General features: G+C 38.9%; 1 protein-coding gene across 2 annotated transcripts in view; it reads right to left on the bottom strand.

The window, feature by feature from the left end:
* WAPL (WAPL cohesin release factor) overlaps positions 1-15368 on the bottom strand; it is a 74329-nt gene that overhangs the window by 47297 nt on the left and 11664 nt on the right. For both annotated transcript variants that reach the window (XM_065670829.1, XM_065670828.1), the window contains exon 3: positions 3926-4969. In XM_065670829.1, coding sequence (XP_065526901.1) covers positions 3926-4969 — 1044 coding nt within the window. The remainder of the gene's footprint in view (positions 1-3925; positions 4970-15368) is intronic.

The raw sequence follows: 15368 nt of genomic DNA, 5'->3' as shown, positions 1-15368 counted from the left end.
CTGTTATCCAGAAAAGATTACAGTAATCTGAACTTCATCACCGAAAGGAAAAATGAATGCTTGACACAAAGGTTAAGTTGTGCATCAGAACTGATTTTCAAATCAAAAGGCTAAGCTTCAATACTTAAGCTACAGTAACAGGATAACTGCTATGTAATTTAAATCAAGAAAATTCTAACTTCATCATCACTACACTGCTAATGAAATATATAATGAAGAAGGAGGTGAACCAAATAAAAGTAAGCATGTTCGAGATGACAAATCTTCATGCATTCCTTTAGCAGGAGGTTTCAGGGCAACTTCTATCCTGTTTATGTCAGTCTACATAGAAATTCTGCAACGTTTAATTTGCATCAGCATTTTTTATTGTTTATTTAGGTTTTTGTTATGCCTGACACTTTCTGTAATAATTTTATTGTCATTGACCAAAATGAAATGTACCAAAACAAGCATTAACATAGTCCTAGGTGTCTCAGCTGAAGAGGTGGGAAACAGAGCATTCTGAGACTGCAAGTTCATAAGCTAAAAATATTAAAAATCTTACTGACCACACAAACCAGTGACAACCATAAAAGGACCTCTAGAAAAAGACAGAAACAAACTGATGGCACAGTTAATTCCAGAAGTATGACACCGTTCCAAAGACACAGGCTTGCTCCTCAAAACTGATGCTTACAATTGTATTTCGTTAAGCCTTACTCTTCTTTCTCATTAGTTCAGATTGCTCCTGGATACAAGTCCTCATTGAGCTGATCCAGTCAAGTAATTAAGTTATTTTCCTCCCATATTACAAGCTCTCTTTACTAGAGCCATCCTGTAATCTGGCTAATGAAATGGTTACAGGTATTGCCTCACATCTAGTAAAGTCTCACCAGCGCTTTCAGCCCCTGGCATTCCAGCAGACTACAGCTGGGAGACCCACCAAGTGAAACAAAGGAGCTTTTGCTTTGCTGGGCTCCTGAAGTTACAGAGTTTCTTCATTACGAAGAAAGTCTGTGAACAGCATCTAGGACTTTGAAATCCACCTCTCATGGTTTGATTGGTTTGGTTGGGGATATTTTGTTTGGGGATGTTTTTGTTTTGTTTAGGGGGATCTGGGGGGGAGGGAGTTTGTTTGTTTTGGGGTTTTTTTTGGGGGGGTGGGATTTTTTATGCTTTTGTTTGAGATTTTTTGTGGGCTTTTTTAACCATTTTTAGCAAGGAAGCCTATTGCAGAAGTGAACAAAAAAGGCTTCACTGAAAGTCTAATTAAAATCAAATTTATCTGCTTTGCATTTTTTCCTGCACTAACAATACTGTCCATCCAATTTTTAGTGCTTCCTTGAATTTCATTTCCAGAAACATTTAAATACGTATTATTAAACTTACTTTAGTTAACTGTGAGCTACTAGAATGGAAGGAATAGTCCACTGAAAGTTCAGTTAGAAAATCTTTGTATTGTGTTTTATACTAAGATTCTGAAATATATTCCATAAACGTAGGCCTAGATTATGGTAATGAACTAAACCAGTGCTATGTAAAAAAAAAAAACCAACCTAAGATTGTAAAGGAAAGTATCAAATCTCTTGAAAAACTGACTATGTCATATCACATTCTTTACACACAGAACACCAACACCAATGTCAGGAATTTCCAGGGCTGGAATTCAGAGAGGCAATCTGGCATCTCACCTGTCAACCTGGAACAGAAACACTTGATTTTTATCTGTGGATTTATTCATTACAAAAAAGAACAGCACACACAGACCTCAGGTAGCATTAGCACCTCTCAGTACAGTCTGTAACTTCAGAAAGAAAGGCTATATTGTGCAAGATGTTCTGAAAGCTTTTTCTGAGACTTGGCATTTTCCATGGACACAGAGGTCACTTTTTTTCCAACATGTGAAGACAGAACCTCACAGCAATGCCATATATTTTACTGCAACTTCAGACTCAAACCCAGAAGTCCTTGATAAATTCTCAGACTCAGCATCACTATATTTTAGGACTTTAATGTGGCTGTTCAAGTGAGCCCTGATGCTCAAAATACTCAAAGGTCTCAGAGAAGGCAGCATGAAATGTATCAAAGAGCCCTACGCATTTTAGTGCGAAAATCAAGACTCTGTTTTTATAATGTGTACTACAGGACTGAACTAGGCAATGTGCTGCAACTTAGGGAAATAACCTTGCATCACCCTTTCAATTTTCAGAGAAAAACCACAAGTCAAATCCAACATAGCTACAGTAGCACAAAACAAATCAAATGAGCCAAGGCAATGCAAAACAAAGGGGAAGCATCTTTCAGCAGAGGTCTGAGAGGCAGCTCTAACCTGAGAAGTGAAGAAATGTTCTAGGAAACTAACGAAACACAATTTTAACATCTACCTGTGCCATGGAAATCTCTTAGGAAAGTATCTGTCATTTCACAGAGAAGTAATCTGTGATACCTCAGAGTATAATGGTCTCCGTGGTGAACAATGTGCTGAATGCAAACTGTAGGTACTTTAAGGCTCCAGAGAAAAGCAGCTGAAAGAATTATTTAATGGGTCAGCACATCAGCTGCATTAACTGTGTGATGTTTTTTCTTCCTTGGAATAAATGGCTGAACAAAGACTCATCAGAGAAAGGGACTCGGAGTATTTCATAAGCAGCCCTGTAAGTTAAATCCATTTTCCAAAGAAGATGGAATCCACGTGTCTCATCAGTATTACATTTTATGAAAACAAATCAAATTGGGTTTTTTTTTTGTTTGAAAACACAATCTTCTCCTATAATACCAGTATCAATTTAGCCCATTTACAATTGACAAAAAAAACCCTAGCAGTTAAATTAGCCTTTGATTATAAGGCTTACAGACAATTCTGGTTTTGGAGAATGCTATAATTAGATTAGAGAAATGAACTTTTTTCCTATGAAACATTATTTCTGGATTATATTAACAGAAGCTATTTGTAGGAAAAAACAGCTTCTCCAACATTTGCAAGGCTAGACTTCAGTCCTCCCCTCTCCCCATCACGATGAAATACATCTAGCCAAAGTCTTAAAAATCAAAGTCTTAAAAAATCTTAACAACTTCGGTGAACGGATAAAACCTTCTCATTCTTCATGCTCCAAGAAGTTCCCTAAACCAGCGGCAGTGTTTTGAAATAGTTATTCCAACATGCATGATTCTTTGGCATTAGACTTTTTCAGAAAGAAAAGACTAAAAGAAGCTTTTCAAAGTTGCTCCTTTTTTTCTTCACCAAAACACCTCAATCTTAATCACAGTCATTATACAGCACCCAAAAGACCACCAAGCAAGCCCAATGTTTCAAAGGCACTCAAAACACCAGAACTTGCTCAGCAAGTGCACCCATGCAGAAGACTGGGATATATGAAAGCTAAAAGCAAAAGCAGAAATACATCAATATGCAGAGGCACACCCAAAGCCACTCATCTGACTGGGACACCAAAGGTGCTCCCATCCTCTCTCCCTTGAGCTGCACATCCTTGGATAAGACAACTTGAGAAAGGTCAAACTGTTCACAAACATATCCAAAAGCCCAAAAATGAAAAAGGTATCTTCAAGAGCTACCTAAATTTCTGCACTCAGCTCTATAATTCTAGGTTGATGGGGAGCCTCTGAGGGAAGATACCTGCCTTCCAGGCATAGGCACTGTATGCTCAACACACCAAAAAGGTAAGAATCTTCTGTAAAAAAAAAAAAAAACAAACAAAAAAGCCAAACCAAAAACCAAGCCTCTACCCCCTGGCAAGAGATCAAGGGGTAAAAAGTGTACTTCTCACCTGTACAAGACAGGACCACAGCAGAAATAAGGAAATTTAACTTCTACATTTCCAAATCAGTAGTAATCAAAAAAGTTTCAGGTATAGTGCAAAAAAGAGCAAAATTTAAAGGTCAACTAAATTTTAATGTTAAGTACATATTCCAGAAGGGTTCTGCTTACCTGCATTAGTACTGAGCTGGCTATCCTGGGAACAGTTTTCATTGCCATCAGAGGTTGACTGTAGCGAAGAAGACGGTGCAGTTCTATTTCGTTTTTTGTTGGCTTTCCTTTCCGCCACCTGCCACTCTTCATCTTCATCCTCACTTTCACTCAAGTCATCAAACCCAAAGTACTTGATTTTGTAATTGGAACTCCCAGAACTTCTAGAGGCGCCTTCATCTCCCTCTCCCTCATCTTGATCATCAAACCCAAAAAACTCTAACTTGACATCCTTTTTGGATTTGGTATTGCTTGGTCGAAACCTGGTTGTAGTTTTTGTAGTAGCAATGTCTGCTTTTTTTCTTAAGCGTCCAGCTTCTCCCAGGTCAGTAGGGGCTGTGGTGGTAAATTCATCAATTCGTTCCATGGTATCCTGTATAGTTACATTGCAAACAGACAAGCAAGATGGATGTAGAACAGTGTAGTCTCTAGTCCGTCCAACCGTCCCTCTAAAACTGGTCCCGCTACTTAAAGGAACTTTTCTTGCTGGGTTCAGACCATCATTATTTGACTCATTATTTGCTTTGGATAAAGACTGACTAGTGCCATCCATTAGCTTGTCAAAATTTGTTGCCCCCTGCAGTTTTGCTTTGTTGGATCGACAGTACGTCCTACAGTTGCTTGGCCTAGGAATAGTCTGCACAAGTTCTTCACTAATGGCTTCCTTTGGGTTTTCAGTATCTTCTTTATCACACTCCTCATCCTTGCTCTTCATCTCTGAGAGACGTTCATTGTCAAAATCTAATACATACTCTGCAGTTCTGGTGTCTTCAGTATCATCCTCCCATTCATACAAGTGAGTTCTTAATGGGCCTTTCGTCCGAGATGTTTCTGATGGACAGTCTGTTTTTCCGATGCGGGAGTCCCAAGAATCAGGCAAGTCCTTGGCTTCAATGTTATATCCAGAAGTGTCTGTAGTTTCAGCACTGTTTTTATTACTGTCTTCAGCGTTCTCATAACTGAAATGACTGTTCTCATTATCTTCATTCAAATTCTGTATTTTATCTACAAGAAAAGACAAATTTATAACTAAAAAGCATTATAAAAAAAAACAAAAAACAAAAAACCACCCGTGCAGGCAACTTTGAAGTCACAATGTAACAGCAAACACTCAGTGGTCAATGACAAAAACCATTAAAGAGGTCCTTATCCTCCTGGTTTTATACATTCCAGCCTTCCAGTTTAAAATTTTCTTCTTAAGTCAGGAAAGGGGATGCATGGACAGATTTCAGCTTGTCCCTTCAGATATTCCTGGTCTGAGAACTAGATAGCAGTGAGGTATCAGCATGGGAGAAATTAAAATCAGCATGGACCACAGAACCTACTGATGAAGTAAGTAAAATTGCTGAAAATTAACCTATAATTCACTGCCTACCTCACTAACTGTACAGCTACTAAAAAACTGAAAACAATCCACTAATGTATCTGTACTAAAAATACTACAGTCCCTGTTACAAGCTGTACCACAAGTTTCAATCAATGTACTCCAAACAGAATGGCACACAACTTCAGCGACTGTTACTTGATTTTACTGTTCAAATTAAAGTATCTGGACTTCTGTAAGAAATAAAAAAAATGCAATAGTTCTTATCACCACATTAAATTAAATCACTTCTGAAATGCAAGTTTCTACAATTAAGTTCTGCAGATTTGAAGAAGAGATGCTGCCACAAGTTAGTCTTGCACTTCCCCAACCCATAGCCACACTTCCATCTTATGCTCTCAAAGAGAACAAATTATACTGTAAGAACTCGGTTTTCATAAGATTTGTTTCCAGCTGACCAGCATTCACACAATAGTAATGCCAGGGAAAACAGTATGAATTCTTCCACCTGTTATCCTCTAAACTAAAAAAGCTAACTGGATTTGGTACCAGAGTTGCACGAAGATAATAACATCTGCATCTGTCATATTCTGTTGTTGTACCTCACACAAAGATACCCAGAAACACAAGTGTGTTACTTCCTGGAAACTAGATAAGCAGAAATTTCTTTGAAATTTCTGAGACAGTAGAACCCAAGGTGTCTACTGTTACTATCAACCCTCACTGTACTGGCTGCCTGGGCCAGGAGAAACAAGATAAGAAGTGTGACTGCAATGCAGAGGACCCTGATGCACAGAAGAGTAGAACATAATGAGATAAACTAGAGAAACAGAAGCAACTGGCACAGGGACAAGTACAAAAACAAAATGCTGGAAGAGAACATGCTTAGAAGACACAGGTGCAGAATGCTACAGTAATAAAAAAGGCTCTACTGGCAGAATCCAACAGCTAAAGTTCAAATTCGAAAGGTAGCAAATGCTTCCTAAATTCATGACTAAAATTTTGATAAAGCTTTGATATCCTTTAGCACTAGTCCTGACTGCAGTAAACTTCATCAGCTACCATTTACCCAAACGGTACCAAAATTTCACAGCACTGACCAAAAGGTTACAACCTTCCTGATGGGGAAAGTGAACATCACTTCTGCCCAGGCGCTTTTATCCATTTGTTTTCAAATTACAACCACATCATGTAAATGCTATCCTTGCTTATGTGGTTTATAAAAGAACTTTAAGGTGCAAGCAGAAAATTCTATTTAATAAAAATTACTACCAAGACCAGTTTTGCAAGAAATTGGCTTAATCCCAGCTGAAATTCTTCAGAGAGACAGGACAAGAAGTATCCTACAAACTGCATTTAAGGTCTCTGGGATCCATCTGAGGTCTGTCAGAGGTTTACATACTCAACAGGAGTATGTGAAATGCAAAACTAAATTCCCCAAAGAACATCACTCGGCCACCTCAGTGATGGAATCTTGTTTAACCTTTTTCAGTATCTACGCATTAAACAAAAAAAATCTTGTTATTCCCATTTCAATCTCATGCTTGTGATAATCTAAGCGGCCAAACCAAAATTAATCTTTCTGTAATCAGTTTGACAGTACACAGTATGTTCCTTCTTCACCCATATGTTTAACATTATTGTGCAACCGAAGACTACCATAATACTCAGACATTAAAACCACCAAATGAAACTCAAAAGATTTTCCAATTTTCTCGCTAAAATACACTTATTTTGCAGCCTCACCGCTACCATTCCATATCATTTACTTAAAGTCTAAGCATTATTTAAAATAAGTACATTAAAAATCTGTCTGGCTTGGCTTACTAAACAATACTTTACTGAATTGCTGGGAAGAAGTTTCAGTATGCGTATCTGGAAAGGGAATGGTTTTCCCATCCCAAGGATGTATGGGATTTTAATGAGCCACATTTCATACCAGGACCAAATAAAATCTCATCTTCCCAGGGAAGCAACAGAACACATGTGTGGGTTTGCACATTGCAGCCCAAGACTCAAATAACTCAGGAATCTGTTTTGAGATGAAAAAAGCTGAAATTTAATTTTTACATTGTCTCTTTGCTTGACTCATAAGCATCTCAGCTACAGTCTGTGCTCTTAACTAGAAATGATGATCAACACCTCAAGCCTGGAAAACAGTCTGAAGAGGCCAAAGATACATAAAAACATATACAACTCATACTCATCACTGGCATTGACAAAAAAATTAATGGAAAAAATTCCCAAGAAATCTGACTCCAAAGAAACATTAATGAACTATTCTGGGGAATAAAAAAATAAAGGACAGGGGAGAAGAAGAGGGAAGAGGAGTGGGTGTCCCTTTCGCTGTTTATGTGTTTTAACTGGGGCTTTGTTGTTGTGGTTTGGTTTGTTGTTTTTTTTAAACACTCCGCTACTAGGACATCACAAAAATCTCGACTAGCCTGTAACACATACAGACAGTATTTTCTGTAAGAGTTAATTTTAGTTAATTTTGATGGTGTAGTTACATGCACTGAAAAACTATTCTATAAAGTGTTCTAGAATATTTTAGAATGTGCTAAAATTAGCCTAATATCTGTAGGACTCTGAGCAAGCAACACAGGCCCATTTAGTTGTCTGTGACCTATTAAGGGCACAAAACTTTCTACTCTTATTGCAGCAGCCTCGTTTGGACAAACTGAAGCATCAGTTGACAGACATCATGATAAGACCACTCCTACTTCATATCTATTTTCTCCATTTCATTTTTCTGGCTGCACTGAAGCTGTTATACTTTTTCTTCCCAGAGCAGCTCTTATTCTCACCTCCAATTTCACACTTAGCCAACCTGCCTATTCTCCTCATGCTTGTTCCCAACAGTCCCAAGTACAAAACTAAAGGAATCAAGCTAGCTATTAATTCCTCAGTGCTAGTCTCCGCCACCTCTAAAAGAACCACCAAAATGTACACATATTCACGGTATTAGCACACCGGCACATAAGTAAAATTTGATGAGACTGGCTTAAGGCAGTAGCACCACAAATTTAGTCCTTTCAGACACTAATTTGTTGTCTTCACCTGTAAATGTGAGCAAAATCACCTTCTCCAGTCATGTCAGCTGACTAATAAATAACAAGATCATTCTATCCCAGTAAAACAGTTGTTTTTATTTGCTACACTTCTAAGAAGTTATCTTAAAAGTCAAGTACTCATTAGTAACAGCCCTTTCTGTACCACAGCAGGAGTTCTGTTGCCTTGCTGTAAGCTATGCATCATTTTCCCTATGTTAATTTTCTTCATGTTAATTTCCCCTGTTAACTTACAGAATTTTCAGTTGTCTCTGAAAAGACTTCACAAGTATCAACCTAATGTTACATCTCACTTTTCACTCTCAGCTAGTAATTTAATACAGCATAAAAAATTACTCAGCAAGTAAGTGGCAGTTAACATTCCCCTTCATTCTGTGCCTATCCAACACCAAAACTTTATAACCACACAGTACTTGAATAGTTTTAGCAACTGCAGCACCGAAGTTTTTCCCATCTCAAATAATAAGCAAAGCTGATTGAAAGCGGAACCAGTAAACTGTTTACCATGCACCAGGTACAAAGTTTGGCTTTAAAACTGAACCATCATAATGCACTAGCGGAAAACTAAGCAGTGACATTTACAGAAATGCTTCCTTGAAGGGTTCAAATGCCGGTTTTCACCTCATCAGTAGGTCACAGCTATCAGACTGAAGCTTCCCTACCAGGAATTGCTGCAAATCACTTGCTAGTTGCACACAATACCAGCAATTCTCATAATATTGATTTTTAAAATTACTATATTTATCAGTAGTAACTACTACAGCAGAAGCTAGCATAACTGTAGGAAACATGTAACATACAATTTTATTTACAGATATAAAAGACACAGAGAAAATATGAGAAAATTAACTAATTCTGAATTAATAAATTCTGGAGTTCAGAGGCATGCAGTATCTCCTCCCAACTTTAACTACAATTAGGCTGTTTGGGGGGCTTAAATACCAGAATAAGTCTCCCAAGTAAATTCAGATCAGCAACAGCATGTAAGTACACAATCCACCAGAGAGGTTTTCTCCCCACCCCCTCAGGTACTAGCACAATATTCTTAAGAACCTTAACACTCTCCTGTAGCAGTCATAACTTGTTTTCCTTTTAAATTTCTGGAAGTGAATAATCAAAGTATGAGAGAACCAATGTCAACAACTGCCCTGTCTGAATTAAAAGTTAACTGGTAAAGAAAAACACTCACAAATGTACACTTACCTCTTACTCTACATTATGTCACTAGCAAGGTAAGAAAGTCTGAAGTACTGTGGTTAAATAAAAAAATAAGTTAAACTTCTACACTTTCCCACCGAACACACTGAAATACTTTTTCAGAGATGCACGTGACCTAACTTCACAAAGCTATATTTAAGTAATTATGATGATTATTGTCCCAAGTAACCTCAGTAAGATGACCATTAACAGACAAAAAAAAAAAAAAATCAAATTCATACACTGCAACAAACTCAATTTATAAAAACTAATAGTTTATATTTCTCTAGATATATGAAAATGTTCAAACAGTCGGAACGTGAAAAAATCCCACTGCTTTTTCAGTAATAAACCTTTAAACATTAAAAAAAATATGCGTTTACTTATTATATCATTGAAACTGGATGGATATAAAGAGAATATTCCATCTATATCTTCTTTAAAGAACACATTTAAACACTTATTTATTAGATGGAACAAATGCTATTCTACAATATCCACAAAAGAGAAAATGTGTTGTGCCTACCACGAGTAGCCATAGTGGGACTACCTCTTGCCTTTTCATTTTTAAAACCATGTACAAAAGGAAGAATGCAATTCTAGACTTTTGTTTTCCTAAAGACCACATTTTTTTAATTTTTTTTTTTAAGTGATAAGACACCTACATCCTTCAGCTCGACACCTCTCATGGTTTTGACATTAAGACATCTCAGATTTCCAATTTACTTTTTAAGTACCCATAGCACATCTTGCCCTTAATTTAACAGGTTTTTCTTGTTAAGGAACTAATGTCTACCTGAAAATGTTCTCCTAAATAGCCCTCAGAAGCATTGCTATCTCCTTATCATACTGAATGAGAAAAGGAAATATTTCCACATCCAGAAAACATTTAGTTTGATCACAGTAGTAAAATAAGACACCATATAATTACAGACTCATTGAGATGGTTAAAGGTCTAAAAATACTGCAAGGCTTTCATAAACTGCAAGAGTGAAGAGAATCACTTTGTTTTAAACTGCATGACATCCATAAAAATAGTGTTTCAAACTGAATGTTACAAGGAAACAAGGTAAGTTACTAATTGGAAATAGAAAAAACAACCTCCTATTAGGCTTCTTGCCTTCAGTTTTTAGCTAAATATTCCCTTAAAGAAAAAAAAAAAAATTAAGACAAACAGTTTTTTTTAGAGCAAAAGCCACATCACACCAGTTGAGTGGGGCCTCTGGTACTAATTCAAGTTGCCTTCTAGAGCAGGCACTTAAGATAAATCATAAAAGCAGAAAATGGTTTGGGTTGGAAGTGACCTTAAAGACCATGTAGTTCCAATCCCCCTTCCATGGGCAGGGACACCTTTCACTACACAGGGCTGTTCAAAGCCCATCCAACCTGGCCTTGAACACTACTAGGGCTGGGGCATCCACAACTTCTCTGGGCAACCTGTTCTAGTATCTCCCCACTCCCATAGTGAAGAAAGGGGAATGTAAGGAACCTTTCTATTCACCTGGCTCAGACAACTTAACTTCTGGATTGACAATGAAATTAGAAAAAGAAATTGCTAGAAGAACCAATAAATAGACAACATGAGAATTTATATCCCCACTTAGTAAAGTGATTCCAGTAACTTCATATTGGCAAATGAGCGACATCACCTCTAAGCACAAGACAAGTTTCTGTGACACAAATGAGCGTGACCTCAGGACCTAGAAATAAGCACCAAGAGACCAACAGGAACAGGCGAAACCCAGGTGTATTAACTATAGCTGCAACAGGCCAGAAGAGTACAGAGTGGCCAGAAAAAGATGCCTAGTATGAGAAATAGTTCAATGGGTAATTAATGCAAAGTTTTCCTACTGGCTATTTTGAAAGTAAATACAGGTAGAGAATACTAGAAACTACCTGAAAGTATATGGGGAGAATGGGGGATTTGGAGAGGTGGGTGGCAGGACAAGAATTTAAGAGGTTGCACAAGTGGTTCCAGGACCCTGAAGTGTTTTTCCAGAATTTGCTATACATTTTGCCAGAGTGGCTCTGTTTCGTCAAACTACAGCTACTTATCTTCTTGCCTCAACAGCTTCACAGATTCCTCAGAGAATTTTTCAGACAGCTCAAACTAATATATTCTCATATCACTGATGACATACTAGAATATTTACAGTAATGGTATCCTCAACATAAAAAGGACATGGAACTGTTAGAACAAGTCCAGAGGAGGGCCATGAAGATGATCAGGGGGCTGGAGCACCTCCCATATGAAGATAAGCTGAAAAAGATGGAGCTGTTCAGCCTGAGGAAGAGAAGCTGCGTGGAGACCTCACAGCAGCCTTCCAGTATCTGAAGGGGGCCTATAAGAATGCTGAGGAGGGACTCTGCACTAAGGACTGTAGTGACAGGACAAGAGGTAACAGGTTCAAACTTAAACAGGGCAAGTTTAGATTGGATATAAGGAGGAAGCTCTTTACTGTAAGGGTGACATGGACATGGACAGTGGGATTGAGTGCGCCCTCAGCAAGTTTGCCGATGACACCAAGCTGTGTGGTCCGGTTGATACGCTGGAGGGAAGGGATGCCATCCAGAGGGACCTTGACACGCTTGTAGGGTGGGCCGATGCCAACCTTATGAAGTTCAACCATGACAAGTGCAAGGTCCTACACCTGGGTCAGAGCAATCCCAAGCACAGCTACAGGCTGGGCAGAGAAGAGATTCAGAGCAGCCCTGCAGAGAAGGACTTGGGGGTGCTGGTCAATGAGAAAATGAACATGAGCCAGCTTCAGTGTGCGCTCGCAGCCCACAGAGCCAACCGTATCCTGGGCTGCATCAAAAGGAGCGTGACCAGCCGGTCAAAGGAGGTGATCCTGCCCCTCTACTCTGCTCTTGTGAGACCTCACCTGGAGTATTGTGTGCAGTTCTGATGTCCTTAACATAAAAAGGACATGGAACTGCTGGAACAAGTCCAGAGGAGGGCCACGAGGATGATCAGGGGACTGGAGCACCTCCCGTGTGAAGACAGGCTGAGGAAGTTGGGGCTGTTCAGCCTGGAGAAGAGAAGGCTGCGTGGGGACCTCATAGCAGCCTTCCAGTACCTGAAGGGGGCCTATAGGGATGCTGGGGAGGGACTCTTCGTCAGGGACTGTAGTGACAGGACAAGGGGTAACGGGTTAAAACTTAAACAGGGGAAGTTTAGATTGGATGTAAGGAGGAAATTCTTTCCCGTTAGGGTGGTGAGGCACTGGAATCTGTTGCCCAGGAAGGTTGTGAATGCTCCATCCCTGGCAGTGTTCAAGGCCAGGTTGGATGAAGCCTTGTGTGGGATGGTTTAGTGTGAGGTGTCCCTGCCCATGGCAGGGGGGTTGGAACTAGATGATCTTGAGGTCCTTTCCAAGCCTAACTATTCTATGATTCTATTCCAATGAAAGTATATTGATGTGATTGACTGATCACATTACACTTTCAGCATTTGGGTACACATTACACAAGCCACCCTCATTCCTGCTCATGGTTCATCATAATGGTATTGACTACTGCATTAACTCAAACTTGGTCAAAACCTGCTCCAGGCAAGGCCTAAAAGCAGTAGATCCCTTAGAAAAGCAAACAACTCTTCTTGGTGGAGGGAACACACTCAAGAAAACCAAAAGCCCACCAAACCCAACCCCCCAAAAAACCCAACACATCCAAGAAACCCTCAACCACCCCCCCCAAAAAAAAAAACAACAAAAAAAACCCTAAAAGAACACACCCATAATCCAAACCAACCATTAAGAAAGGTATCCTCCAGCCTAGTCCCCATTTCAATTTTATTTCCATTATTGTAAGTTGAGTGGCTCTAAATCTGAAAACGTCATTTTCAGCTCCATAAAAATCAAATCATCATTAAGAATCTAACACTACCTGCCTGAAGTCAAACACTGCATTTAGAGACAGAGGTGCAGAATCTTACTTGCTATTTTTAAGTTACCTGCAGCACAGGGCAATCTCAGGCTGTGTGAACAATGTTGATGTAAATTTCTGTCCTGAACAGATTTGGGACTGACAGAACAAACAAAGCTTGTTGCCCCACAACTCAACCACCACGTTCAGCATCCTCCTCAACACCAACCTGTCTGACTGGGCATGACACAGCCCACACTGCAGATTATGAGCAGCAACATGTGCTGGCTAGCCAGCTTGCTGCTGCCTTCTCAAATGAATTAGGAACCTAGCTGTAACTGCACTTTCCTTACCAGCATGCAGACAAGAGAGAGGTAAGGAAACATAAATTAACTGAACTCAGTTTTTCACTCCACCGTTTTTCATTGCACTTGGAATTCCACCATATCTTTGAAATCTCTCCTTATTACTTCCATGTTTGATCAAAACTGGTTAACAAGTACGTTATTAGGAAACTGAAGAAAAGGACAGTCAATATTTGCCTTGGTGTGCTAAGAAAACATGCTAAGATGTCAAAATATTATCACATATGCAAAATAACCTCTCATTTCTTTTTTTTTTTTATTCATGAAAGAGTTCCTAGTATTAAATGTTAGCCCTAGTAACTGGAACTCCAGGTTAGCTTTCTCTCATTTCTACCAATTGTTTAATGTTAATCAAAGCATCCTCCAAGTTACAAGCAACAAGCTACACTGCCTTCTTTAGCTTTTGTAGCATGAAATCTTACGCTCCTTCACTCCTATGTAACTAGCTGTAAAAGTCTTCATTTTAATACCAAAAGGAGCATGGTTGAATTATTACTCGCAGGAAAGAAATCTACAAACTTAAACTAGGCAGTATTAGCTACAGAAACTAATAGAATTAATTGTGAACGTATAGATAATATTAAAGTTAGTCTGAAGCAATGAAATCTTTAAAAGGGCAGGCACATGGCATGATTCCAATTTTATATTCCTCTTTATTTCTCTTCAAATAGAAACCTGACTACCTAGACGGATGCAAAAGCACGAGAACAAAAAACATCAAGGAAAAGGCAGCAGTAAGAGAAAAGCATATCCAGGGCTTTCAGCTCTCTCACAACTACTGAGAGCACATACGCCAACAGGCTACAGCTCATGAACAGACGACTGACACAGGATGCAGGAAAGTTTGTTAAGCTCATTATGAGCTACAGCTCTGCCTGATGTTCCTGTACTCTCGGAAATATTTATTAAGGCTCTATTACACAATCACCCATGTTCCCAAGCATAAAGCTACATCCCTTTGCTCTATAACTTGAAGCCGACAAGCTAAACGAAAAGACAAATCTTGACCAGGTGCTTGTATCACATTCCTCATTTCTGGGAAGGGAGCCCAAATGAGACGTACACACAGCATCTCCTCTGGTTTGCACAGAAAACCAGCAACCACAGAGAAGCCATGCTTTTCTCCAAATAAGAAAAAGGACTTCTTTACAGTTTCTCTTTTCTACTTTACATTGGAAATCAAATGTTTTGGTTCAAAAGGAAAAAGCTTACAGGCTGAAATCCTTTGATCTGTTTCCTACCTGTGATTGAACAGTTAGGAAACACAGAAAAAGCTTATGGATATGAAATACACAATTGTAAGAAATTGGCAAAATTTACTTAGATCAGTCATTATCCATGGATGCCCATAAATTCTCAAAAAGCAGCAACTATTAGGAGACATAAACAGAAGATAAGCGTAAGAGCCTCAGAAGACTAGACTCTCAAGACCAGTTTCACAGTTGACAATCACTGAAATAGCTAAAATTACAGAATCACAACATCCATAGCTATGATGACAAATTCTTAATTCTGGTTCTCCACGCTCTTTGAATCAAAATGAGCTCCCAAACCAGTTAGCACGCAGGTTACATAGGCAG

Source organism: Lathamus discolor, chromosome 3 (genome assembly GCF_037157495.1).
Source record: "Lathamus discolor isolate bLatDis1 chromosome 3, bLatDis1.hap1, whole genome shotgun sequence".
NCBI lineage: Eukaryota > Metazoa > Chordata > Aves > Psittaciformes > Psittacidae > Lathamus > Lathamus discolor.
The sequence above is the reverse complement of the archived record's forward strand: the minus strand, read 5'-3'. Positions and strand labels throughout refer to the sequence as shown.